This window comes from Pieris rapae, chromosome 21 (genome assembly GCF_905147795.1).
Source record: "Pieris rapae chromosome 21, ilPieRapa1.1, whole genome shotgun sequence".
NCBI lineage: Eukaryota > Metazoa > Arthropoda > Insecta > Lepidoptera > Pieridae > Pieris > Pieris rapae.
Window position 1 is genome coordinate 5,732,647 of NC_059529.1, and position 27,508 is coordinate 5,760,154.

General features: G+C 32.8%; 3 protein-coding genes and 1 long non-coding RNA gene across 8 annotated transcripts in view; 2 read left to right on the top strand and 2 right to left on the bottom strand.

The window, feature by feature from the left end:
* The first annotated feature begins 1,422 nt into the window (after positions 1-1,422).
* LOC111000335 lies at positions 1,423-4,419 on the top strand. The gene is made up of 4 exons (XM_045632947.1): positions 1,423-1,640; positions 1,892-2,020; positions 3,523-3,652; positions 4,230-4,419. Exons 1-4 carry the CDS (start codon positions 1,520-1,522, stop codon positions 4,315-4,317), a joined length of 468 nt encoding a protein of 155 aa, XP_045488903.1. The 5' UTR covers positions 1,423-1,519; the 3' UTR covers positions 4,318-4,419.
* Positions 4,420-4,646: 227 nt separating this feature from the next.
* On the bottom strand, positions 4,647-6,362 carry LOC111000334 (iron-sulfur assembly protein IscA-like 2, mitochondrial). Its single transcript, XM_022269732.2, has 2 exons — positions 5,982-6,362; positions 4,647-5,654 (listed from the first exon to the last, which is right to left on the bottom strand). The coding sequence occupies exons 1-2, from the start codon at positions 6,224-6,226 to the stop codon at positions 5,477-5,479; spliced, it is 423 nt and encodes a 140-aa protein (XP_022125424.1). The 5' UTR covers positions 6,227-6,362; the 3' UTR covers positions 4,647-5,476.
* Positions 6,363-8,456: 2,094 nt separating this feature from the next.
* On the bottom strand, positions 8,457-9,331 carry LOC123690096. Its single transcript, XR_006750901.1, has 2 exons — positions 8,974-9,331; positions 8,457-8,673 (listed from the first exon to the last, which is right to left on the bottom strand). It is a non-coding gene; the product is annotated as an uncharacterized LOC123690096 (long non-coding RNA).
* Positions 8,668-27,508, top strand: part of LOC111003665 (protein split ends) — a 56,272-nt gene continuing 37,431 nt past the window's right edge. For 3 of the 5 annotated variants that reach the window (XM_045632858.1, XM_045632859.1, XM_045632860.1), the window contains exons 1-2: positions 8,668-9,016; positions 15,515-15,829. In XM_045632858.1, the coding sequence (XP_045488814.1) occupies positions 8,934-9,016; positions 15,515-15,829 (398 nt within the window). In that variant the 5' untranslated portion in view covers positions 8,668-8,933. Of the gene's footprint in view, positions 9,017-15,514; positions 15,830-27,508 lie in introns of those variants that run through there. The other 2 variants (XM_045632861.1, XM_045632862.1) reach the window with 2 other exon arrangements.

Consider the following 27,508-nt stretch of genomic DNA (forward strand, 5'->3'; position numbering starts at 1 on the left):
TTAATATCTGTAGCTGAGTTTCATCATCGGATGTCAAGGCAGTTTTTACCGCGCACCACCGCTTTGTGGAACCAGCTGCCCACTGAAGTATTCCCGAACCAGTTCGACTTAGGGTCCTTCAAGAAAAGAGCGTACAAATTCTTAAAAGGCCGGCAACGCACTCGCGAGCCCTCTGGCATCGAGAGTGTCCATGGGCGGCGGTATCACTTAACATCACCTGCCCGATTGCCCCCTGTTCTATAAAAAAAAACAATATTAATATAAGTAGTTTCTACTTAGTACATATCGAAATCTCAAATTTGCACTCGTAAATCCCGTATTGTGAGTGTGATATATGTATTTGATATTGTAATTATCAGAAATAATTAAATCAGGGACCATTAGAGGTCACACTGTTTTGAAGAACTTTTTTATCGGTTATTATCGAATATGTGAAAATAAAATGTGTTACTAAGGGCTAAATGCTACTGGGGCTGAGAGATTAACGTTAAACTAACTTCCTAGAGATCTCAGTCAGTGATGCCAGCTTGGGGATTTTCCTCCCAAGTTTAGGAGGAATCAAGATGTCGAGACGATTTTTAAGAAATGCATTTTTAACTGTCTATAGTTTACACTAAGTTTCTAACCCAACCAACAAACTCATAACAAAATGTGAACTTCAAGCGGGAGTTATATATAGTAGTTGTGTATATATTTTTGTTGATAATAAGAAGCGCAAACCAAATGTTAGCAATCATCGCACACTGCCAAAGCCACAATGAGCCCTTTAGTTTTTCCCACATTCATAAATTGTAATAATGTCCAATTAAGTTTTAAACGATTAAAGCCAGTTGATACCCAGCTTTAAACAGTTAGTAAAATAGAAAATCTCTAAAAATTATGTACGAAAGAAACTGAGGAGGAAGAAAAAACATATGCCAAGACAAAATAAAAAAAAATTATTATTATTAGGTCATTGAATACGTAAAATGCACCAACCGACAGCTATTTGATACTACGTGAATCATGTATGTATTATTAATTCAAATTAGAAATAACCTCTCGATCAAGTGTACAACAAAAACATAGAGGTTTTACTCGTCATTTTAGGGTATTTTAAATTGGTCCTAAGGAAAGTTCTGGCAATACAGTATTCCCGGCGATTCGGTCAAGATGCTACAGACAGATGATGTTAAATAACAAATATAATCACGTCATATTAAACCTACTCTTTTTGTAAATTAAACATAACAAATGAAACACTAAGAGAAGGCCGAAAACATCGTATTATTTATTACTTCCTACTTTGCCAAAATAATCCGTGCCATACATTAAAACCAGACAATCGATGAGAAGCTCATAGATTTAAGAAGTTTAAACACATATGTTCTAATAAATGCTTTATCGTAACTGATAAGTCTGTTGGGGTCAGGCCGAGCTCGCAGCCATCTTGTTCAGTGACTTATTCGTCGCCTGATCTCTCAGTCGTCTCATTGACCTCTCGATTTGTTCTTATATTCTAGTACATTGTTGCGATTTCATGGTACTGTATAGCAGGGTGGATTTGGATACATCTTCCATTCCCTATTACGGCCCTAAAATAGGCCATATTGCCACATCGGGCTCAGAGATACAGAATATATATTGTAAAGTGTGCAGAGGTAAGATTTTCTTGAGTGTTCATTGCCTTTGTTCTCTGACCTAATTTCATTAACATATCGAAAAAATATATAAAATTTATATGAATTATCACTAAATTATTATCTTAAATTACTTGTATAGGTTTTGCTGTTAGAATTTAAAATCACTCACTCATTACAATTTTCAGTAACACAGCGCCTGATCATTTATAGAATCAATTACTAAAATTCACATTTTGCCCGACATAACGATCTCATTATTCAATTTTCAGCTTGCGAACTGATGGCGTCGATTCCACCGTCTGCATTCTCTGCTGCCCGAATTAGGGAATCACAACGCGATATGAAAGTGTCAAACATTAAGAAAGGCGGGGAATCAACGAAGTTCTACCATACAAAATGTAAGTTGGGTCGAAGATAACTTATGATCTAAGATAAAACTAAAACGTTGTGAAGTGGCCTCAAAAAACACATTTAGTTTTTGCTTAAACATTGTCTTAGTTCTGCGCGGTACCCTGTTATCGGAAAGGTCTTTAGATGTGAATAAATTTATTATAACTTTGTATTTTGACAATGCCAAGCAGAATCTGTGAAAAAGAATCCAGAATTATTCAAAACATTTAAAGCATCTTGCCTATCGAGAGATCCGTTGGCTGGCCTGAATTTTGCACCACGACGTATTACCTAAATAAATTGTTACGCCATGGCTATCAAACTTTAATCACTTTCTCCATGTAACGCACCTCTGTTTAACGACAAACCCTCTAATACGTGGCTTTGGTTGGTTTAGCTTGTCTTCTTGTGTACTATTTAGGCCCTAGCAATATACCCCTTAATAACGACATTTAAATAATAAGAGGTACATTTTATATCATCCAAATTAGTTAAAACTGCGGATCTGTGTACGTTATTTTGTCGCTTCATTGTAGCCCGTAATAAACTCGTCTATGGGCAACATACGTACCAAGCTATCTAAACAATCAGTTTCGTTTAAAAAATGTAACGGTAACCTCCATCTTAGAAGAGTGTTAATAAACAATATATGGACAAGTCGATGATCAGTCTCCTGTACCCGACACATGCCATCGACTTCTTTGGTCTAAGGCAAGCCGGTTTCCTTCACCGTTCGAGCGAATGTGTATGCACGTAGACAGTCCATTGGTGCACTGCTGGGAATCAAACCCACGACCACAGGGTGAGAGTCGCACGCTGAAGCCACTAGGCCAGTACTGCTGTCACGGGTTTTTAATACCCAACTTTATATTATAGCTAATAAATACTTATTTGAATCTATACTAAATGCTTGAGCAACCTTCAATTATATACACATATTAACCGCTGGCAATGTCATTTAGAGAATGACTACTAGATAGTAGATACAGATCACGAGACGAATGTCTATAAATTAAAAAAATTCTCGAAAAAGATACAGAATTTGCTTTGCTCCATATGGTTAAGATTTACCTTGCAGCTTTTTTATGTAATAGGAGGGAAACGGGCAGGAGGTTGAAGTTGAAGTGATACCGCCGCCCATGGACGCTCACATTGACAGAAGGCTCACAAGGGCGTTGCCGGCCTTTTAAGAATTGGAACGCTCTTAAAGGGCTCTAAGTCGAATGGGTTTGGAAACACTTCATTGGGCAACTGATACCACATAGCGGTGGTGCGGCAAAACTGCCTTAAAAAACTCTCAATTGTGGAACGACGGACGTCGACATGATTAGGATGGTATTTTACATTCTGCCTTGACGTCCGATAATGAAACTCAGCTGCATTAGCTTCTTTCTATCAGCTATGTCCAAGTCGCTTTCTTAGCAAGCCCTGCTATAAATATCTACGTTACCCAGCTAAGCTGTACCCATACGTTTGTCATAATGGTTAAAATAATCCATGCACATTGCAGTGATGGAACTTACACCGCTGAAGTACAACAGCAAGTTGATGAATAGTATCTGGGGATTTTACAACCGCTACTCACCCCATAATGTTAAGAAAATTAACGATGCTTCAACTTTCAACGGGGAATTGCAGCAGTAAGTATATTATTTATTTTTCATACTGGATTTAAATAAATCGTATTTAAAGATTATCAATTTTAAATCCTGAAATATTAAATTCGAGAACCACTGTGGTTTATATTAATGTTACCGTAGTGAACTTGTGCGGGAGCATGATAAATTCATTTAAAAATAGTTTTTCAACTTACTAATGATGTAAATCGTAAAACATAAATCGACGCCGAGTGCTTTTGATATGATGTATATCTTAGGATTCCGAAACAGCCAAGTATTGTTTAATATTTACCAACAAAAACTATACGTACCATTACTCTGAATAGTGTAATTGTACGTAGAGTTATAGTAAATGTAATTTAAGTCTAAGCTTAAACCTGATAAGTAGGTAAAACAAGTTACGGTACGCAATTCGGATCATTGAACTGGTAACCTGTACTTACAAATAAAACACACTTCTCAGTAAGAAGCGAAGGAGGCTGGCTATAAGTTTAAAAGAAACATGCTTCCAGAGTCTATTAATTACTCTTAAAAGGTCTAGACTAACATAATATATCACATAAGCGTCGAAAACATGTATGGTTTTGATTGATTTCAGATCTGCTGGCAATTCCGCAAACAAAAACGATGCAATGCTTTCATTGCCAAATAAGCTAGACAATGTATGGGCCACAATTTCCCAGTAATATTTATATGGTCTCCAAAGTCTTCAAAAATCTCATTACTTAGTATCCTAATTATTTACTACAAATAAAGATGCAAATAAAGATTTTATCTGTAGAACTTTATTAGGAGTTTTATTTTGAACCTCATTCTGCCTGCCCAGTCACTGTCACACGCTGTGACAGACGACAGTACTATAGTTTTAGTAGAAGTATGGCTGTTGGGCTATTGGCTACAGACTACAGCCTACGGTCTACACTAGCTAAAGTATCTCTTAGTAAAAATATACACCATAGAAGACTTGAAAAAAACAATTGTACTTTTCACTTGTATACAGTGCATTTGGAGGCTTCCGAGTTGAATTTTTTTAAATACCATGTTTAGATATAGTTAATAACAGCTATAAATTTTCTAAATAGCTATAACTATACTTTATGTGAGAAATCACACCAGATATAGTTATCCTATAAGTATATGAATTTTCAATATCAGTTAGCTGTTTTGAATTTATTCACTACACACAATGGCTAAGTTAGTCCTGTATTGACTAAAATTTATGCAATAAACTGTAACCAATATTCACCTACTCTATACATAAATTAATAAAACCAGTTTTACCCTTCTTTTTTAAAAGCATAACTAATTTATAATACATTTTAGTTAAAATAAAATATCAATATATTTTTATAGCATATTATATATATTACATATTTTTACGCTTAATTGATGTCAGAGAATTTTAGCGAGTTATTTATTTTGCAAGATTATTGGTAATTCATCATATGTCCGTTATGAGGTTATATAGATGACTACAAACAAGAACCCTTCGCAATAATGAACCATTTTTAATGTCACATTTTTCCAGAATAAGTAAAAAATTCAAAATCAAATATTTACTTTGTGTGTCTATTAAAAGAATTCATCATAACTATTACTAATCAATATTCAGTTCCCTTTCAATTAAAAATTTAACACACTATACTTAATTTACCACCACAATTCTCAATCAATTGTCATCTGCTATCTTTGACCAGTATGTACAGTAAATAAAATGAAAAAGATACAATTTTTGTTCTTACATACAAAAAAACAATGGATTAAAGATTTCACTATATAATTAATAACCTAATCTAGAGCTATATATTACATTTGTACAAATAGTAGAATTATGACATGTCAAGTCTACTCAATTTTGATGGAAAAACTGGCACCACATGAGCAGCCAATGTCTGCATTTGGATTCTGCACAACTCTAAAAGCAGATCTTATTAATTCTGTATGGTAGTCTATAGTTGAACCCTTGATGTAATCCAATGATGTCTCATCAATAACTAACTTAACACCTTCCTTTTCAAAGATCCTAAAATAATATAAAATAAGAAATTAATATAATTTTGTTTATTTTATTTACACTACTAAGATTCAACTTTTAAACCTTAATGAGGATGTTTATTTATCAACAAATTATTTCAAAAGAGTGTTAAATTTATGATAAGTAACAATTGTAGTTATCATAAGTACAAGAGTATGTAAACTTTAAAAAGGTACACTAACATTTATATTGGATTGATAAAGCCATTATAATATATAATGCTCTGGTGAAATATCAGTAATCAATCTTTATAGGTTCTCCTATAGCTCTGTAATATAATATGTACTTATACTAGAACATTCTCAGCCTACATACTTATCCTCATTTGATAGCTGGTCATCTAGATGAAATTTATACTGGAAGCCTGAACAGCCGCCGCTTTCAACGCATAATCTCAAAAAGATCTTATCAGTACATAGCTCTTTCAGTCTCTTCACACAGGTTTCACTCAGAAGGACTCCGTCATTCGGTGTAATTGCAGTATTCGTTGAATAAATTTTAGATCGTAGTAAATACCGGGAATTATTTAACATTAATGACTTGAAGCATTTGGTAAACATTTTACAGAAAATTATTAAAGCTCATAATAAATTAGGATACTTTAAAAAGGATTGTTGTTACCAATACTAAGACAAAAATTTTAAGATAATCATCATTAAAATATACAAGACATTTTTTTCCCTTTTTGAAAGATGTTTACAGATTATAAAAGTCGTCACTGTAAGTGTAAAGTTTCAAAAATTATCAGTTAGCATCATTGTCAGTCGACAGTTAAACTGTAAAAGTTTTGACAACTGACATTATCAAGTATTAGTTTATTAAGGGCGTAGACGGACTATGGCATAGACCAGGCATCAGCGTACAGCGTGTGAGATAGCGAATATTATAATCCAACTATTTACAAAGGACACGAAGTGTGTGTTGGTAACATGATTCGCAATTTAGTGGGTTTGCACTGAAAAATATGTTTGGAACCACCAAGCCGACTAAGGGCTCGGTGGTAAACAAATAAAACCCGATACGCAAATAGTAATTTTAAATAAAAAAAATTTTTTTAATAAAGAATTGGTTTCAAATAACCCTCTATTAAAATTTAATAGAGCGAGAGAAATCTCCTAATGACTGGTATACCGAAAAATTTTGAAAGTATGAAAAAAATAATATTGATATTATATCATCTCTTCAATGAAAATATATTTACTGTTACTTTTTTAATTGTTTTAATAACTGTAAAAGCCGGCCCGAACCGCAGGATGGCTACGATAGCAAAACCGGTGCCGCAGCCCTCCGTTGCCCTCGGTTACCATATCTGGTATAGTCGTAGATTAGATAAATAGAATGGAATAATTCATCGACCAATCGATTAATTTGATTTTTTTTACATTACAGCAGCACCAGACCTGTTTATACTTAGTCTGGCCATAAATACTGATACAATTAAAAATAATCAAAATATTACATTTGAATTTGGAATCTGTCATTTTTATATGATTGTTCATTGAGTTTTCTCATTTTGGCGCCAATACTATTTATTTATATAATATTTTTTAATATTAAAATGCAGTGGGGTAATGAAGAGAACCGAATCGATGTGATTGCATTAAACAAAGTAGGTACGGAGCCAAATGCAATTTTTAAAACTCTCCATACGCTTGGTATTAGTAAAATATTTGTGTACCGGGCTATTAATAGGTACAATGAGACCTCCTCTGTTTGTGACAGAAAAATATCTGGCCGTCCACGTAGTGTTCGTACGAAAAAGATGGTCAAAGCAGTAAGGGAAAAAATTCAAAGAAATCCTGTCCGAAAGCAAAAGATTTTATATCGCGTTTATATATTATGAACGCTGGTATTAAGATTTCCAGCGTGGACATCATAGTGTTAGTGTCGAATCTCGCGAACGCCTAAAATCCGCCTTCACTGAAGTGAAACAAAACTTTTAACGGTTAGACACTTAATAGCAATATGCAGACTTGTTTGGAAACACAACTACAACACTTCATACACAACTCAAATCTACATATAAGCAACACAAAAACCGCCCTTTCTTCGGTCAACGCTTTTTCTACTTCCGATGCCCTTTTTTATCTATAACCACTTTCATAAAAACAAAATTTTCACTATCGTTTTATAACACATATACATAAATTTACTAAAAATCTTAAACAACATCTTGTCACCCTATCCTATATTGATATGTACAGAAAATATTGTTACATATATATATATGTAGCTGTAACACGTTTAATATTATTAATAATTTTTTTTGATTATTAATATTATTCAAACTGATATACCTAATTGTTTTTACGCAGTTTTCCTAATAATACTTACTACCAAAAACCATAAATACGTAAAAAAGCTGTATATCGCTAGGGTTAGATAGGTCATCAACCATCATGTCGTGTTTTAATTTTAAGTTACTTTTCATTCGAGATCATTTAACCAGTATCAATTGCAATATTTTCCAAAGAATTTGTTGTTTACGTTAAGCTTGCAACACTTTTACCTTTGATAATAAGTGCAAGTGAAACAGAAGTATCTATAAATGAGAGAGACAGAAAGCATATTGGGTAAACTGGCCAGCGGAGCTGAAATAGCGGCACATTTACTCCTTTTCCTTTCAGATATTTTTCATATAATTATAACAAAAAAGTCCTTACAACTAATGTGCCAGTACAGATAATGGCTCGATAATTCATTTTGAGAATATTTATTAAGGAATCTAAGCAAAATATTTTCGTGTCTGTATATGAAACAAAAGGAAACGTTTAACAGAAATCAACTGCACACAATTTAACTCACTTATATTACAGATCTTAAGAATTTAAAATTTCTAATATAATTCCTTATTTATAATATGAAATTGAGGCATTTTCATATACTATTATGGGAATTTAACCGTATTTTCGACAGGGCACCCCACTCCACTTTGCGCGGCAGCGGTCAGAAGGCGGGGTTTATCGGCAAACTCGCGTCGAAGCTGGCTTCACTGTCAATTCGAGAGCTGCAAAGAGTACGCTCGCGTTTATTACGTTATGTGTTTATATAGTGAAGTGTGATCTGTGAGAAAATTTCGAATGTCGTGAAGTCAAAGATTTGTGTTGTTTTGTGAAAAAGTGCAACTTGTGTGAAATCGACATGTTTTCTCTAGTGTTTTAAAAGTGTTTAAATGAAAATGTGCAAAGCACCGTGGTGTGCAAAATTGATTTTTGCCACGTAGTGACGCGGACGGGTAATGATTCCTAATGTGGAGTTCGAAGCAAGATGGTTAGAGAGACTCGGCACCTGTGGGTTGGAAACTTACCCGATAGCATACGTGAAGATCGAATAAGAGAACACTTTAAACGGTACGTCAATCACTAGCTCTAATTCTCACTATTATAAATCGCCTACTAGCTTAAAATGAACTATACTGTCTTACAAACACCTGATCAAAAGAATGAATAAGACATTTGAATAATGCGTCAGACTTAGAAATGGCGTTGTCAAGTGCCTACGAATGCAGGCAAGCTACGTTTTACTTGGTTACACATTTCATGACCGATATTTTCATTTTAAATAAACGTTTTATAGCTTTCACGACCAATGCAAGACATGTGTATAAAACAAATAATTAACTGCTGTCTATGTACGTTACGATATCTCTAGTACATGTTACTATACCACATTAGACTATGTACAAAGATAGTATGGTGTGTACTTCAATATTTAGCGCAGTTTGTGGTATACAGTGATATCCACACGTTCATTAAGTACAAATTTATACAATTGCCTAATTGGCTAGCTAATTTCACTGACAAACAAAGCAAATAATAACATCAAAATATATGTTGCCAAAAATATAATATATAATGTCTTGTGGAATTGAGAAGCCTCAAAAAGTATCAGCCATCAGCCGATGCTCAACAACAGCAAATCAAGTAATATATTTAGAATATTTGTATACGTAATTTTGTAGGTAGTTCCGAAATGTTAATGAGATCGAAGTCTCTGTTGTTAAACATAAGATTGAGGAAACCATCAGAATTGGAGAATAACTGAATCCATAACCAATATATACGTAACAAACGACAAGAGAGTTAAGTAAAAAAAATTACCATCCTCCTACGTATAATGTTTTACGTACATAGCGAGACGATGCACGAGATAATCTGGGTTGAAATTAAGTTAAATGACTATTCACGCAGCCATAGATAGGGGTCTTTTACAAGATTCAATTAACTTCGTTTACTTTACATGACATCTGCGACACAAGTAACCAATATCTTGACTGTTGGGGGATTGGCCATGCGCTCCCACCAAATTATATTTTTTTAAAGTTTTATGAATCATATAATTTTCCTAAAATATATAAATCGCAGTAAACATGTTGACGCCATTCTTCGTCATTGTACGGTTCAGTCCCTCCAGCTGTATGTTTTGTTTTACGTGTAAACTTTCTAGTTTTAAGTTTATTATTGGTAGTACTATAAATCTGCATTCCCAACGATTTATATAATAGATTATTTTTCAGGATTATATTTCCTTAAATATTTGTTACAAGGAGATGGGTAAGTTACTTTACGTCTGTTAGTGGATACACAATATAAGTAATAACGAAATAAAATAGACGATTTATAATATTCGACGATGTCATTCCAACTTAGTTTTAGATTCAAGAGTCGTTACCATTATTTCTGTTTTGGAATGTTTCCGTGCTCGTTTTTAATGTTTTCGTGATCGTTTGATTGAGATTCTAATTACGCATTAAATAAATCTATGCCCTCAAAAAATTGACAAGCTACGTATGTTGTCCCTATTAAACGGTTTTATGAATAGGTCACTTTGGAAACGCACATATCCTATGTACCGGCCAACTAAAAGCTGAATAATCGTCTACTAGTGTTTATATACCAATCAACGTCTATAGATTCTCACCCACCTTTTTTGTAAAAATTTACAAAAAATTCACCACGTATGAGAGCAAAGCTCACGAGTTAATCTCTAAGACCAAACACTTGAAGATCAGTGCTTGTTCTAATAAAACACTTCCTTTTATTCATCACTATTGCTTGGCCACATTATGAAGTAGATCTATCTGTTTAGCTGTGAATATACAGACCGGTCATTCTGGCCTGATCATATGACGATATCTCAATATTGAAGTTGTAAAGTGAAGTGATGAATTTCAAAATACGCCACATGTGCATAATATAAATCATCGACTAAAACAAAGGTAAAAGTTATATTTACTATTTTAATCTTAAGCAAGGTTAAGAAGGTAAACAAACTTCAAATTTCAGATTTACATGTTCCTATCGTGCATGTATTTGTTCTGTCGGTATTCTCGTTTCCATGTGCTTTGAATCATTGTGTACACTTTGACTCCCGAGAAAACATATGAACGCTTTTATTGTCAGCACCTTATCTATCAAATAAGTAATTCAAGTCTTAAAAAAGCATTATATACAGTGCCAAAATACATAAGAGCTTTCTGTACTTGATAATACATGCATGGCATTGAGAACAAGCAAAGTTTTGGTGTCGCTGCAACAATTTTTAAAAAGATAAGCTGACAGTTGAATACAGAAGTTGATGTCCGTGAAGGAACTACTATGATTCTGGATAGTTTGGAGTACTCGCGAAAGATTTGAAACACTCAAGAAACAAAAAAATCAAGGTACTCCAGCAATTTTCCGAAACCGCGCCGAGTTATGGACATCTATGAAATTACATTTACAATTAAATCAAGTCATAAATTCATATGCATATTCCATACCTTCCTTGGTACGAAGTGAATACTCCTGCTTGTTCTGGTTTTCTTAAGTATATAAATATAATATTTATAATTTAATAAAAGCTCCTAAAAGTACAAGCATTTTTATTTTTTACACATTCGAGCAGTTAAGCCTGTTAGTGTTACATATGTATTAGTTTATAGTGTTGTTGTTGGACCATAAGTGAATTATAAACCCGAAAAATCACTGTAAGATGAACAAATTTATTAGCCTTATTTATGCATTTATGCGAAAACGCTTAGGAGATTTAATTTAATTCTTTCTGGTAAAAAGTTATCCTCAGACAAGAAAAATAACCGGCAAAGGCTAATCCTTTCATAAATGCGACTCCACCATTTGATCAAATCAATTTTGATATAAACAAGTCCTAAATTAGGTCTGTAAGAAAAGCGTTCTGAGCTCTAACGTCTTCTCTACGTTTAAAAGTACATTATGACTTTAAATTAATTAAAAACTTATAAATGACAATCATTTATGGTTCATTGTGTTTCTGCATTAATTTTATCCTCAAGTCGGTATCTTTCCTATTATAGTAGAATTCATTTTGTCAGAATTATTCATGCGTTTTTTACGTTGTCTTGTTTGGATGATGTAATAGATACAGGCCGCAATATAATTATCATATTCACATAAAAGCAATCTGCATTAAAAAATTTAATAGTTGACGAAACTTTTCATACGTAAATAAAAATGTTGGTTACAACTCGAACGTTTTGCAATGTCGCGCTCTAAAAAAGCGTAGGTAGGCTCGCAAACGAATTACAAACTGTAGAGTCATTGAACTCTATGTTTTTAAAATTGTATCTATTAGAAAGTACTGTTTGGATACGTTCTATGTTTATTTTTAAATTTTACTAACCTTACAAAACAACAAAACATAGTGAATTGATGTGAGTTCAAACAAAACGGGCGTATTGAATGAAAGTTATTATACATATTTTATTATTTATTTATTCTAAGAGAAATAAATAATTCGACAACCGTTTAAATTGCGCTATATAGAATATGAATGCATCGATGAAAAACATTAAATTAACACTGTAAAATCACATATTCACTTCACCGTGTCAACTAGAAAATATTTTTTTTTGTAAAAGTAATAATTTACAGACACACCTTGTGAGCTTGAGACTTCGTTCATAATATTGTATATAGCCGCGCTTAGCGTTGCACGATGGCGCGGCGCCCAGAGCCGAGAAGTGCGGCAACGTCGCCTCAGATAATTCGAAACGGCTCTCCGTTCTTGAGTCTCAGTCTCGACTTTCGGTACCTACAAAATATATGAATGTTACTTTTTGTATAAACCTACATAGAATATGTCTATGTAGGTTTATTGATATTATATCGCGTTCGTATACCTTCTATAGCACATATATATATGTATATACATTTTTATATTGATATGTACTATTAATAAATTGTTTTATATTTTTTTCCAGACGTATTTAAAATTCCTTATTTACTTTTATTTGTTCAATACTTTTTTACCTTAATTAAAATTAAAGAACCCTCTGTTGAAGCAATGTAATAATATTGTTATGCAACTTAGCGCGGTGACAGTACGGGGTACCATTCCGTGCGGCATTGTGTGGCTCCACCCCAGTACTTGCTTTATCGACCTGCGCACGCTACCCGGGCAATTGCTAGCTCCGACCCGCCAGATAGAAACCCTAATGCTATCCCCTTAATATTGTGCCCATGTTTAAATGTTTTGCAATATCTTTTGTGTTGATTACCTACAGTTTTAAATATAAGAATTCAAGCTTTTGAATTCTGTTGACTATGCGTAATTTTATATGTACTTAGTTATTGATGTAATCTTTATAAAACAAATCAAAATTAAAACGTACAAGTACAAACACTAACCTCTATTACTCAGGAGAAAGTTGGAATACTCGCTTATCAAACTTATTTTTTCTTAGTCCAGAGGTCATCGAACCGAACAAGCTGTTACGTCGCTGGGTGTGGAGCACTGCGTTATTAATAACGATTAATTTTAATAGATAGTTCGTAGTGGTTGGTTTTGATACGTGAAATTCCGTGTACCATATAATATTTACGTGTCTTTGTAGCTTAAAAAAGAGATTTAATCAGAATCAAAATAATTTATTATTAAGTGTATCTACTACAGCAATTAGTTTGAAATATTAGCTAGTGTTGCTAAATACTACTTGCCGGTTACTATAAAGTTCGTTTATAAAAAAAGCATAATATGAATTTGAATGAATTAATTGAATTTACCATTATCATAATGAATTCGTTTTTAATACAGGAACAATTTAGTTAGGATTCTACCGTAGGTATTTGTCTGATGTAGATATTGTCTATTATTTATAAATACATACTTAAAAATACGAGTATACCAAATATTATTAGATAGAACTTTACGAGTATTATATCTTTATTCAGAAAGTAGGCTGACGTCATTGAGCTGGTATAACCTCCCCTCCCCCCACTCTTTCTCCGCATCCTGTTCGATACGTTTCGTGCCGGTCGCGGCCCCGCTCGGCCGTTCGTCGTCGCACTTCTACAAATGCCTTTATTATTATTATCATCACACACACACATAAGCACCCTTACACACCGCCACAGACGCATTGAATTGGTTTCACACGGAAACGGGCACAGCGGGCGCGGCCATGTTGAAGTAAACTTGGCAACGTCGCTCTAGACATCGACCGATTTAATCATTCTTTGGTACCATATACACTCGAACACAATAATTTATAGTTTATAAATCTTATCAATATATTTGAGACTTATATTGCTTGGTACGCAGATAAAAATATTTTATATTAATATACTATATCTGTTGTGTGTTTTCTGACATGGTTATCTTATGGTTTTTTTTAAAGTAACAAATGACAAGGATAACATTTTAGAATAGGTATATATATATTTAATGTACAGAGACATAAATAATAGATATGATACACAACTTTATTTATTGCCCTTCGTACGAAACAGTATCAATTTTATTTGCGTTAAGCAAATTCTAGCAATTCATTACGTGTTAAATTGTCGACAAAGATGTTGCTATTTTATACACTGAATTAATTTGTATGCTGTAATTTAGCATTCTAACTTTAAAGAAACCAGTTTAATAACAGCCATAAAACATTTGACAAAAAATTCATTGCCGTAGGTACCCACTACTACATAAATAAGCTGAAGAAACAAGTTTGTCGAATAGGCAACGTCGCACAGTCAGTAGATATCGGGTGAAGTGCGGCAACGGCGCATTTTTTGTATTTGCTATGCACGCAGTCAGCATGACAGCTCGACTCACAATGGAGATTGGAGACGCCAAGTGCGACGCAACGCTTCACGACCTGGGGCCGGCTAGCGAACGAGTCGCATGCTTGTGTTCATAATTCAATATGCGTAATGCTGCGGCACTCAACAGTCGTGTTGAACTAATTTTAATCCTCGTTATGTTTCTATTCTTTACCGTATTGCACAATATTTCGACCGTCTTATATAATTAGTAAATTGGCTTACCTTTTTCGCTTCTTTGCTCACGTGGGGCCAGAGACAATTTATTCGACTTTGGTAAAATAATTTGATAAAAAAATATTAAGCCGATGTGTTTGTTCTCTTCCTTATTAGTTTTGTTCTGACATCTAGAATTTAGATTTTTGTATGCATATTATGTGTAACCAGACTTAAATTCTTAATCGTGCTTCGTGTTAAAAGTCATCCTCAATCAACATCACTAATCGACAAACTTTTGCATAGCTTATAATCTTATTCCCATCTTTAAATGTATGTGTGTATGTTGGCCTTAATGATATCTTAAATATCCAGTCATGGATTATTCTTTTATTCGAATGCTTATTTGTTGTACAAGGAATGTTAATGTTATCAAAGGTTAAAATGGAATTAGTTTTTTTTGATATTTTAGTTTTATTATATATATTATGTGTTTATCAAATTTATAATCACGCTTCACCAACTCATTGATGGCGATTGTAGTATTGATGTTCTGTAGCTTTGCCGTGTACAAACTAGAATGTTTGTTGTATCTATTATTATAGTTGTAAGCTATAAAGTGTCTGTTCATTGCAGTTATGGCCGAGTCCAGAATGTCAAGTTATTGGGTCGAATGGAGACCGCAAGCACGGGTGCCAGTGGGGGTTCTAATAGCGGTGTTTGTGCCACTGTTGCCTTTATGGACATCAAGTCCGCTTCGAAGGCGCATAACATCGAGCACGTGCTGGACGAACGAACACTTACCACTGAGTATTACGAGCCCACCGCGATACCCACAGCAGCGGGAGCGCCATCTGCCGGCTCATCCCCCGCCGGCTCTGGTTACTCAGGTTCATCATCCTCCGTGAATTCAACGTCAGCGCCAGCCTCAACTACGCGGTTTCATCTCTCGTGAGTATCGCTTTCAGTAGGCTAATTACCATCTGCCGGTGTCACATAAACCTAATTTAATATAAAATTTATTTATTTTCTATTATAAGAATGGTTGATTATGACGAAGAACCGTCGTACAGGTAACTATAGTATACGTTGTATGAGGAAAATGATTTATGATGCAAGCAGATGGTCCCCGCTGCGACCTACCTAAAGACGGTGGACGTCGCCAATCATTGTGCATTTACTGTCAGCTACTGACTAACTCCTGAAATGAAAAATTATCCATAAGTATTTGCTTCGAGCTTGCAATGTTACGGTGATTATGAATACGATTACATACTTGTCCCAAGCATGTCTAGTATTAGCATCCGCACAAAGTATTGGTGCCGCCGCCGCCACTGACCACAGCCAATCGCCACTCAAAGGATTGCAGTGCTTACTTGGATTGCAGTGGGAAAATTGCAAAAACAGTGATAATATAGTGTTGTGACCTCATGTGATAGTGCGTCCCTCGTATGTGCATATTGGAGTGCAGTGAAATTGGATTTGCTCAACGCTCACCCGAAGATCATATCTCCTTGTGGCTGGCGGCGGTCCCAAATTGTTTATGTATGCACCAAGTTAATAATACGATGTTTTATTTTATGTGTCTTGTCTGTACTAAAAGATAATATTAACAATTCGTCGCATACATTACACGTATATGAACGGTTACGCAAAGAAAATACGAGTTACCAAATATTAAAAAAAATATAAGGCTACCAAACTACTACTATTATCTGCTTCGGAATTAACCGCCTCGTTGTTGAACGGTTTCCCTTAATTCAATTATTTTAAAATATGAATACCACAAGACTACTCTGAAATTTAGCATCAGCTACTCCACTGACTATGTTTGTTTTGAATATTTGTGTAATATGTTAACGAAGTATGGTTTATCTTATCGTAAGCCACAATATCTTATCATCGCTTACATTTTTATGTGAAATATGTACTTTTAACACATTTTGTTAAATGTGGGTGTAATAGTGACAGTTTTATATTACTCTTATTTTATTTTTGAAGTTACCTTTCGTTGATGTGTAATATGTCATTTTTTATAAAAGCTAAATAAGTCTAATTTATATAAGAGAGCGTATTAATAATTTCTTTCTGACAAATCATGTTTATACTGGAAAGGGAATATAATGACAGTGTAGTTAGTTCTCTGATATTTTCGGGTATAGACGTAAGTGTATTTGGTGACGTGGTGTATAATATTAAGCAAAATATTTTTTTTACAATTTGTTATTTCTACGGTTCGTTTAACTTGTCAATTTTATTAATAGCTATTGCCAAATATTGGATGGATTCTAACTCTAACCCTAAGATTTTATATTTATAACAATTATACTGACTTAATCGTTACTTAAAAATAAGATCTCCAGCATAGTTTCAAAAGCATACAAAATTTAAACTATAATATACACAAAAACTTTCAAATGACTTCTACTTTCATCACATTGAACAACATAATTGCTATATTTATACATTCTCTTTGCCAAACGTATATTCTCTTCAAACGGCCAGATAAATTATAAAAGTGCTTACGCCCTAAAAGAAGCATTAAAGTAATCGTGTGAGTCATAAATCGAAAGGTAAACAAATTTTTTGTAAAGTCATTGTAGCTATAGTAAGTACTATTTTTATACAGTGGAATTAACCGTATATTCATCCACCATCATTCTTAAAACATGTATGAAGATTTATACATTTGAAAGGCCAAGGTCAGTAAGAAAACTATATATGAAGCAACAGAGAATAAATCTACACATAATGTTATCGAATTACACACAACCTCAAGGAAAAACGAGTAGGTATATTAATCACGTCGTACATTTGTGTAATTTTGCAAGTAATAATTATAAAATGTGAGTTTAAGAGCAAAATATTTGCAAGTGCAATCGCTTTGCAAACGAATACGTTTATTACGTTCACCTTCGTCCTTCATCGCACAATCAAAGACACAAATAGTGTAACAAACGCGTCGCGCTACCTTGGTGAACTCGTACTTTTCAACCACGTAGAACGGTTAAATAAACGGTACACTGATACGTGATTTTGTTTTTATACACATTTTCCTCTGACTATAAAAAATAAATATAATTATGAAGAAGTAATTATTAAATTTATTATTTAAAATAAAGCTTGAAACAATATTATCAACATGTAGGTATGTTAAATGTTGTCGACACTTCTAAAAACAGTACCAATTATTGAGTTTCTACATGTTTTAAGATAAAGGGTAGTCAGTGTAGAAAAAGATTTCTTACATTATTCCTTTATCGACTGTACGCTAAACAATCGTCAAGTTAACTAGCAGTTTTTTTTATTATAAAATAAATATTTAGAGACATTTAACCATTTAATCGAAAAAGACTTGTATAACAAGTTTTGTTTTATGATAAATATCCATATTGTTATATAACCCAGTGAATTAATATTTGCTAAAATGCATTTAGTGTATATTTCGATTAAAGATGTTAATCCAAATTACTAGAATTAACGTTAAAATACGTATAGCTTCGTATTATTTGAATGATTTAGTTTTACAATGTCCGGATAAGTTACAAATAAGGTATTTATTACTACTTACTATATACTTATTGATAGGATAAACACGTTGTTGCGTTTCACGACTGTCAGATACAGCTATTCGTCATGAAACGTAAAGTTTCTTATTCAGAACATTTATCTTTCTAATAATTATGTGTCGCATATTTATTTGGTACTTTTTCCACACATTGTGAAACAGACCCTTCGTATTTACAAATTTGATATATAACTACTGATTAAATATAAATGCAATAAAAAGTATTAAATGACATTATTTCTCATTTGTATTGATTGGCCTTGTGTTATTTAGACAATTTATTAAGTAATTTAGTTAAGTAGTTTATTTTTATATATTTTTTGTTGTCAAGGCCCTATTGAGAAATGTTATTGTAGAAAAAAAGATTTATCTTGTATCGAAAGTTGAATACTTTCGATACAAGATAAATCCTTTTTTGGCTTTTTAACTAGAAGTACCTCTTTCCAATTTATAATCCATTTTCATAATTCGTAGTTAATTTCGCGACTAACGTGCGCATTGTTTCGCTTTGCATCAAAGGGGGCGCGAGCGACACAAGCGCACTACGCAACAGCTAAGATAGCCATAATTTCGAAAAGTAAAAAGTAGTAAACATTCCATGTCATTGATTTTTATTAAATGGAAATAGGAACGCTCTGATGTATAAAATATTTATTTAATAAGGCCATTTACCCATTGGCCAGGTGGGTATTCAACAACGTAGCTAAATTGTGTTCTTTTTAGTTGAAACAACCTAAAAGTATTATTTTGTTGTAAGTATATATATTTTACTTTAATTTGATCGACGATTCCTGATTTACCTATGAAACTGCTAAGTTACCGTCTATTTACATAGATATATAAACATTAGAAATTTTTGTTTTATATAAAAAGCTTTTTAATAATGGTGCTATGTTTTATATGGTTGGGCCTCAGATGTCTGAGGCTTCATTGTAGGGAAGTAGCTTTCTGTGCCTGACACGTCGTCGAGTTTTTTGGTCTAAGACATTCCGGTTTTCTTACGATGATTTCCTTTAACGCCCCTTAACGAGCGAGGTTTGAGGTTCCTTGGACTTTGCACGAATGGACTTTGTTTGCGCAAATGAGCAAAGTTGAGTTGAGTGTTAACACTCACAAAAATATTCATGAAATGAATACAGACATAGGGAACTGTTGTGTAAAATTTTATACTTTTTATATATATACGTATATATACGTTATAAAAAGTATGAAATTTAAAGTTAAGTTTAAAGTACGTATATATATATATATATACGTTACATACGAAACTCGTTCGATTCGTAACCATGGAATCATCCATCCATCAAAACATTTTTTAACGCTTTTTCGGAATTGAGGCAACTCCGAAGCTTGTTGACTAGTTTGCATTTCAAACTCGTACACCTCAAGACATTTCACGTCAAGACGTCACCATTAACAATGAGTTGAGTCGAAATTGACTTGGGTCAATCAAGGTTTTTAAATCTAACAGAAAATTCAGTGGATAAATATCTTAAACTCAAAAAAGGATTTTTCCGCCACTGATCGATCCAATAGTCCTTAAATTTTTCGATGTTAACATCAACTAAGTTAAGACGTTGGTGGCCTACCAGAGCGAGGCAAATCTTACTTCAGTAAGATCGCTTTTGAACGTTTTGTTAATCATAAATTCATGTTTATGATAAAGTCGTTTCACAAAAGCTTTCTGTAACATTTTTTAGGATTCCATTTTAAAGACGATGAAATTTAAGACAAGCTCTTTGTTCGGCGTTTTTGTCTATGATGAATAACAATAGATATGATCTAACTAAAACGGATATGTAATACTAAATCTTAATAACAGGAGGAAATCTACATTTTTACAAATTTGTATTTGGAAGCTAATCTGGACTTTCGTTAAAATTTTCAGATTAACTGGTACTGCCTGGGGGAGCGTTTAATTCGTAACGAATTTTGGGGAGGGGGAGGGTGTTTGGGGTAACACTACGATACGGGAAATAATTTCTGTGTATCTCCAAAAAATGCGTGACGTAATACTTGAACACTCCCTGCATTTTTTTTAATAAACATATTTTTTCTATAAATTAGTACATCTTGTGATTTTATAGAACATCTTTAAGTCTTAATATGTATAAGTAAGATATTCTTTAAAATTTTACAATTATTTAGCATTTTTACCGTATCCTGTTTTTCGAATCATCGTTAACATCAAAAATGCCTATTTTATACAAGTCTGCCTTTTAATATAAAAACGTATGCAACTTGCGTTTATGTATGTACTATGTCATTTTAATCGTCAATTTTAACATAAAGTATACCCATTTAAATTCCGATAAATATAAGGCGTAGTTACATACGTTACTCGTACGTTTAATAGATTTTTTCTACGTTGTACCTATAAAAAGGAATCATGGTTCTCACCACTAGGATAAATTTACGATGTTCAAACTGTCAGTATTGTCCTAAAGAAAAATTACTAAAACTATATTGAAATAATAATCAACTACGCAATCATTTATATATATATATGCTACACAACACCCGAAACACGTTAGATCTTCAAAATCGCATATCTATATGAATATATAAATCTTCTGTGGGTGTTTGTAATTAAACTTGTTTAGAAGCTGTTGATAGTTAGGAGTACAGTTTTTTGATTTTTTAAGAGCTATAGAGACCGTAAGAGCAAAGATAATTTAATAAAGAACATATATGGGCTTGAAACGCTAGATACATAAGCAACGCACAAATTGCTATAGCTGTTCAATATCTGAATATTATTATTATTTATACAAAAGTCAGATAAGTGACCCATTCGCAACCAGGACAAAGGGTTATCGTGTACGAGTTAGTGATGATCTTAATCTTCTTAAATGCTAAATGATAATAGTTAAAAACCGATGTTACGAGTACACATATAGATAAAACAAGCCCGTAAACTATGATTTTTAATAGACTTATAAAAATATCCATGCTGCATATTTAGACAGTATGACTTATTGAAAATGAATGAATTTTCTTTAAAAATATTATATAATCTATTTTTTTTTCACTTTGCTTTTTGCTTTTTTTAGTACAACGGCGTGACATAATCAATTTGCTACAAATGGTCGTTACTTGACGACTTCAAGGTCGATGATATTTAATCGATATGCCACGTTTATTTCTATTTACGTATCTTTAACAACCTTCTTTATATAATCATATTATACATATCCATTTGGATATAGTTGCTAAAAGTAAAAAGTATATTAAATTTACCCAGATTATTTTGGACATTGTATTTTTTATATCTCTACAGGTGACTAGGTAACTTTAACTTATTTATCGTTCATGTTTGAAGCAATAAACACTCATCTTTTTTTATGTTATTGAAGCTTCTATAACCAGCATTTAGATTTAATTATCTATTGGATTGGCGCGCAAATCTAAAATAAATAAATTTTATTCGAAAGCCGTGTTAATTTAATTTCAAATTCAGTTCTTTGTTTCATTTTTGTTTTTGTGAAATTGTGATATATTTTGATGCTATGGATACCTTGATATTTACTAAAAATTTTGAATATGAGATAATAATTTCCTACGTAGAAATACCACTACGCTATAATAAGGAACATTAAGCATTAAAGACAAGCCTAATATTGCTTGCATAAAAACGGCCCATAATTGGTGGTAATTCTTTTAAATCTCGAAATTTGGAATCGAGATTTGAGGGTTGGCCGATAACCAAAGTCGATACAGGCGAAATGAAGCATTCAAGCGATTCAACTCAATCTACGGCTAAGCTTGCTGCAGACTTTGGAATTAGTGTCGAAACAAAATTGAAGTAGGTACTTGCCTTAAATCGAAAAGATAAAAATACAGATAAAGTTCGTGCCACACGAACCAATAGTCGAAACGTGCATATGACTACTGAATCAGCATCTGAATTGTTACCGGTGTCGTGGAAGCTGTACGACAAGGGAAACTAATCAGTCCGCTAAAAAAGAGAAAATGGTGACAGTCAGTCGGTGATCAGTGCTGGCTTTATATCACAAGCAATTTATTAAATAGCACAACCGTGACGGCAAATGTACGTTTTTAATAATAGTAAACAAGGATGGAGAAGCTTGCAATTAAACAACCAAGATCAATCAATCGCTCTTCCCCAATCACCAATCCCCAACAACGTGCGACAACACATGACAGACAAAAGCAAAGCTATAAGAATTACAGCTGGAAGCTCTCCGTCACCGACCGGAACTACCTACCCAACTAAAAAAAGTCTGATATAATTTAACACTCCCATATCGCTGACTATCGGGTGGCCGTTGACTCTTTTACAGTTGTATAGATAATTTGGGCCAGTATCTTGATTAGCTGAAATAAAAAATACAAAAATTGTATATTTTTAATATTTTTTTTGGTTTTCAAGAAAATTCCAATTTGATACATCTAATATTACGTGTTTTTACAATCAGAATAGATATTGACCTAATTAATAGATGATTATAATGTATTTTTTTATTTTTTTTATTCACCAACACTTTTATAGTTACTTTCGATAAACATTAACTCCGCAAATACGGTATTTCTCTATTTTCAAGCCATATTAACTTGTGGCGCCCTCTATGAGATCGAATGCTAAAAATAAACTGTGAATGGGATAAGAATATCTTTGAGCATTTTTATCAGAGATTGGCCGACGTTTCACTAAAAGGATTTAACATTTATATACTTAATTAGTGGAAACGTTATCTGTCTGTCAAAAAAATCTATTTTATTATAAGGGATCTTCAGCCAAAATCTTAATAAAGGTGCTTTGTTACGTACTATGTTGTATACTATACTTTATTTACTTTTCTTTACAAATTTAAGTTCTTTATAATTTTAGAAACACCGTTAATCATGTTAAACGATTATACAGACCGATATTACTCGCTGTGCATTGGTACCTTCTATATATTAACAATGTTACCTTTATTTATGTGAAGTCCTAAATTGATTTAGGAAATATAAGAAATTAAAAATGAAAGTTAAAGTATTATCGTCTAGTTTATATCGACGAGACGTGATGTAACCGACTGAAAATAATCGATGCAATGCTTACAATGTTTTAAATTTTTCAAAGATCGGCAACGAACTCGCGAGTCAGTTAGTCTCATTGGATAGCTCATGTTTTATACAAACGTATTCTGCTATATCATTTTTTAATTCACGAATAAAATAATTTGTAGTAGCAGGTATGTTTATACCTCTGAAATGGTAAATTTCCTCGAGTATGATAAGATTGTAATGGCTTAGCTTATAATTGTCAGTTACCTCTTCTAATACAGACTTCTAATAAGCTTAATATAATTTAGGGTCAAAGACTAACTTTAAGTGAGTTTAAGTATTCCTTTGATATGGGTTATATTATAACTGCGGCGTCGCTCGAGCCTTCATACGATCGTTAATCATTTTCTCAATCTTTAAAGGGTGGATGGAATATTCAAAAAATCAAGTGTCATAATTCCATGTTTCTGGCCGCGGTAAAAGCGGTAATTTGATGAATCAGAAAAATATTATATTTCTCAATAAACGTTATTTATGAGGGTGATAATTAACGAGGTCACCAAATGCAGAATAATCAATTTACATAACGTTTCATATTTAATAAACAGTCACTTACTCTTTATTGTGGTACAATGATTTATATGTGTGTATGTACCAATATTTATTAAAAAGGTTGTAGCGCCACTGGTTTTTTTTGTCTGTCGATTACATTGCACTCAAACTCACCGTTATTCGCGTTATAGGTTGATTGACATACATTCTAAGGTATAAAGCCATAACTTCGGTGCATTCTTTCTTATTAACCTTATTCAACGTATTGTATTTTGCAGCAAGTATTAACTTGCTGGTTAATTTCTAAATTGGAACTTGTAGTTCAAAATTACTCTTAAATACAACATTTTTTTTATTATAAACAGTTTTTGGTGTATAATTGTTAGTATAATTGTTTAAATAATTATCTACTTTTATAATAATACCAATTTTCTTTTTCTTAAGTGCATTGGTCCGTACTGTAATTATTTTTTCTTTATTTATCGTGCCTATATCTCACTGACTTTTTTCCATATTTGCAACTTAAATATGTTTTAAATCTTTACATTTAATTCTAAGTATTTTTTTTGCATACTATGTAACAACAAATAAATAAATTCTCATGAACGTAAGTTTATTATCCATCGGCCATGTTTTACGATGTCGTCACACTAACGGCAGCTAGTCGAGAACACCTGCCAGTGACCTCGTGTTTGCTGTCCAACTCCGCTTTTCCTTAACGATTGCTATATAACTCTATCCTTTAAACGTGTTGAGGTGCCCAGTGAACCACTATATTATTCGTACTACTTATTCCGTTTTAAAATATGATATTGATGGGGTATTTAAAAAAAAATCTAGTGATAAACTCTTCGTGTTGTTTTAAATTAAATTAAATGAAACAAAAGCTTTAAGTTAGACTCTTACCTTTTTCAGTATCTATTTGAATAATGTATTCTTTCTAAGATTGATGGAAAGAATTATTATTTAAAAGAGGTAGCTTGTTTATTTCTCCTGTTGTGTATTACCGCATAACTAACTAGTATAAACGAGTTTTAAATTTGAATGAATTTAAAAACCCGTCGTAACTTATAGCTATCAATTTTAGTGTGCCATTTTACATCCTTAACAAACTTTAATAGTACCGATATTAGCAGTTACTATACTATTGAGAGTATACTAATTATGAAAGCGAGGTTTTGTTTATGCTTTTTTGTTGTTGGCTTATTAACTATTATGTAGTTTTGTATAATATCGCTACAGATTCTCTAATTTGATCATTAAAGTCAGTTTTTTCCTCAAGTTGCAAAAGAACTTACTTCCGCTCATCGACGACCGGGTTATGAAAGTACCACAGTACTATTTTGCTAGCAGTATTGTTTTTTTTGTATAATTTAGGACCCCGTCAAGTTAATAGGCTTTTAAGGTACTACATAGAAAATTATTAAGTGTTAACTACGTATAGCTGTAATACAGATCTAATGATCAATTATAATTTTAAAGTAAAGAAAATGATAATTCATTAAATGAAGATTCATCAGTTTTACTTCATTTAAACGGGTGCTTCAAAAATGACTTCTGTTACAATGTAAGATTTATTGTGTAGACACTGCAGTAGTAGTAACTTTTTCTGCTAATATTATTTAATACTAGCTGAACTGCCAAACGTCGTTTTGCCATGTGTGTCGCGGACTTTTTTGTAGATATTTATAAGATCTACAATTACTTAGAACATTTTATGGTTCTATCTTTAATAGTTTAGACAGGGTACGCAAAATAAGTAACTTTTTTGGTTAATTTACACCTTGTGTCCGAAAAACCCTAATATCTTACGGAACCCTATTTTTGTTCAAAATTAAATATAGCCTATATTACTCGTGGATAATGTAGCTTTCGAATGGTGAAAGAATTTTTAAAATCGGTCCAGTAGTTTATGAGCCTATTCATTACAAACAAACAAAGTTTTCCTCTTTATAATATTAGTGTAGATAACTAACTCTATTGTGGCGAGAGATGCAATAGTAAAAAATATACGAGAAAATCACGTAAAGTAGACTCTTCAGTCTACTATACTTCTATAGTTGATAGACTTGAATGTGACAAACAATAAAAAGTCAAAGACAACAAAAAAAGGGACCATCAGTAATTTTATAACCGAAGAACGTTCCTCGAAATTCTAAAGAAACAAAGCCTGTACGGGCATAACAATGCATTGTCTTTTTTAACACTATCGATGGATTACCTGCCGACCGTACCGAGTGTACCAAAGGCCTATTAGGTTATAAAACAGACGTACAAATTTTTGTAACCTAAAAATGACTCGCAATCGAAACAGCCCATCCTTGGCGTCACGATTGATAACTAAGTAATGTGCTTAAAACGCCATCTGACATTTCAAAAGTACCCTGTGGGTGTTTTCGATTTTAATTAATTGTATATGATGTAATTTTGTACAATAACGGGTTTTTCAAGCTAGTTTAAACTAGTGTGGAACTTTAAAATATTACGACGCCATATCAGTCTTCGAATTACGATGTACGAACTAAGTACGGTGAGCTAGGTAATTTTTTTGCTATGATCTATGATTGCCTTCCTGTAAATCCTTTACCATTAGACTTGTTTGAATATAGAAATATATATTTCATTCTGCATAAAAATAAATAAAAATGTGTAGTTCTCCCACCTCACGCTGAAATTTATAGAGCGCACCAGAACAAGGTCGTTGTTTGTGCGTCATTTGCTCAATGTAATCTCAGGATTCGAAATTACTCTTTAAATGTTAACTGAAATTAATAATTGAGTGCAAGCAAAAGAGCTCAGGGTAATCCTTATAACGTTCTATTGTTATAGATCAAAGCTAGACATTTTTACATTTGAGGCTGTGGTCGCACTTAAAATTGTAACTCATATGTAATTATTTCACTGTTATAGAAAAAATACCGTACATTTATTTATACATATTTCGCAAAATTAAAAACTGATCTATCCATGAGGTCTAGTAACGTAGCTTATGTTTTCTTTTTGATATTTTATACATATTCTAAAGTGCTATTTTGTAAATAACACTTAGTTTTATGATTTCATTTTAAACCTATTAATTTCGTTTGAATGCTCTTTTACTGGTTCAACGGTTAAAGTATACCAGAAGTTCCCGTTCTAAAATTGTCTTAGCGCGGGAATATCTCCATGTACCACATAAAAACGTTTTTAAAAAGGGCAAATAAGGAATTGGACTATTATTCTACTGTATTAATTAAATATCACCAATAATTCAAATTCTGCCAAGAAAATTATAAAATCAAATCAAAAATCATTTATTCAAATAGGTAACATAATGTACTTAGGAACGTCAAGAAAAAAAACACATTAAATGATTCTAATTTTACATTTACTGCCAGTTCTCAAATCAAAGGCGAATAACGGAAGAGAAGAACTGGCAATAAACTCTCCGCCACTCTTATTAATCGCCTAGTTTTTTTACACTATGTTTGTAAGGAGCTGCAACCTTACACCATGTT

Excerpts from the sequence above, each read along its gene's own strand:
- LOC111000335 (XM_045632947.1), top strand. The coding sequence starts at position 1,520 with ATGGTACTGTATAGCAGGGTGGATTTGGATACATCTTCCATTCCCTAT. Across the intron at positions 1,641-1,891 it reads ATATTGTAAAGTGTGCAGAG|CTTGCGAACTGATGGCGTCG; the intron begins GTAAGATTTTCT and ends TTCAATTTTCAG. Across the intron at positions 3,653-4,229 it reads TTCAACGGGGAATTGCAGCA|ATCTGCTGGCAATTCCGCAA; the intron begins GTAAGTATATTA and ends GATTGATTTCAG.
- LOC111000334 (XM_022269732.2), bottom strand. The coding sequence starts at position 6,226 with ATGTTTACCAAATGCTTCAAGTCATTAATGTTAAATAATTCCCGGTAT. Across the intron at positions 5,655-5,981 it reads CAGCTATCAAATGAGGATAA|GATCTTTGAAAAGGAAGGTG; the intron begins GTATGTAGGCTG and ends ATATTATTTTAG.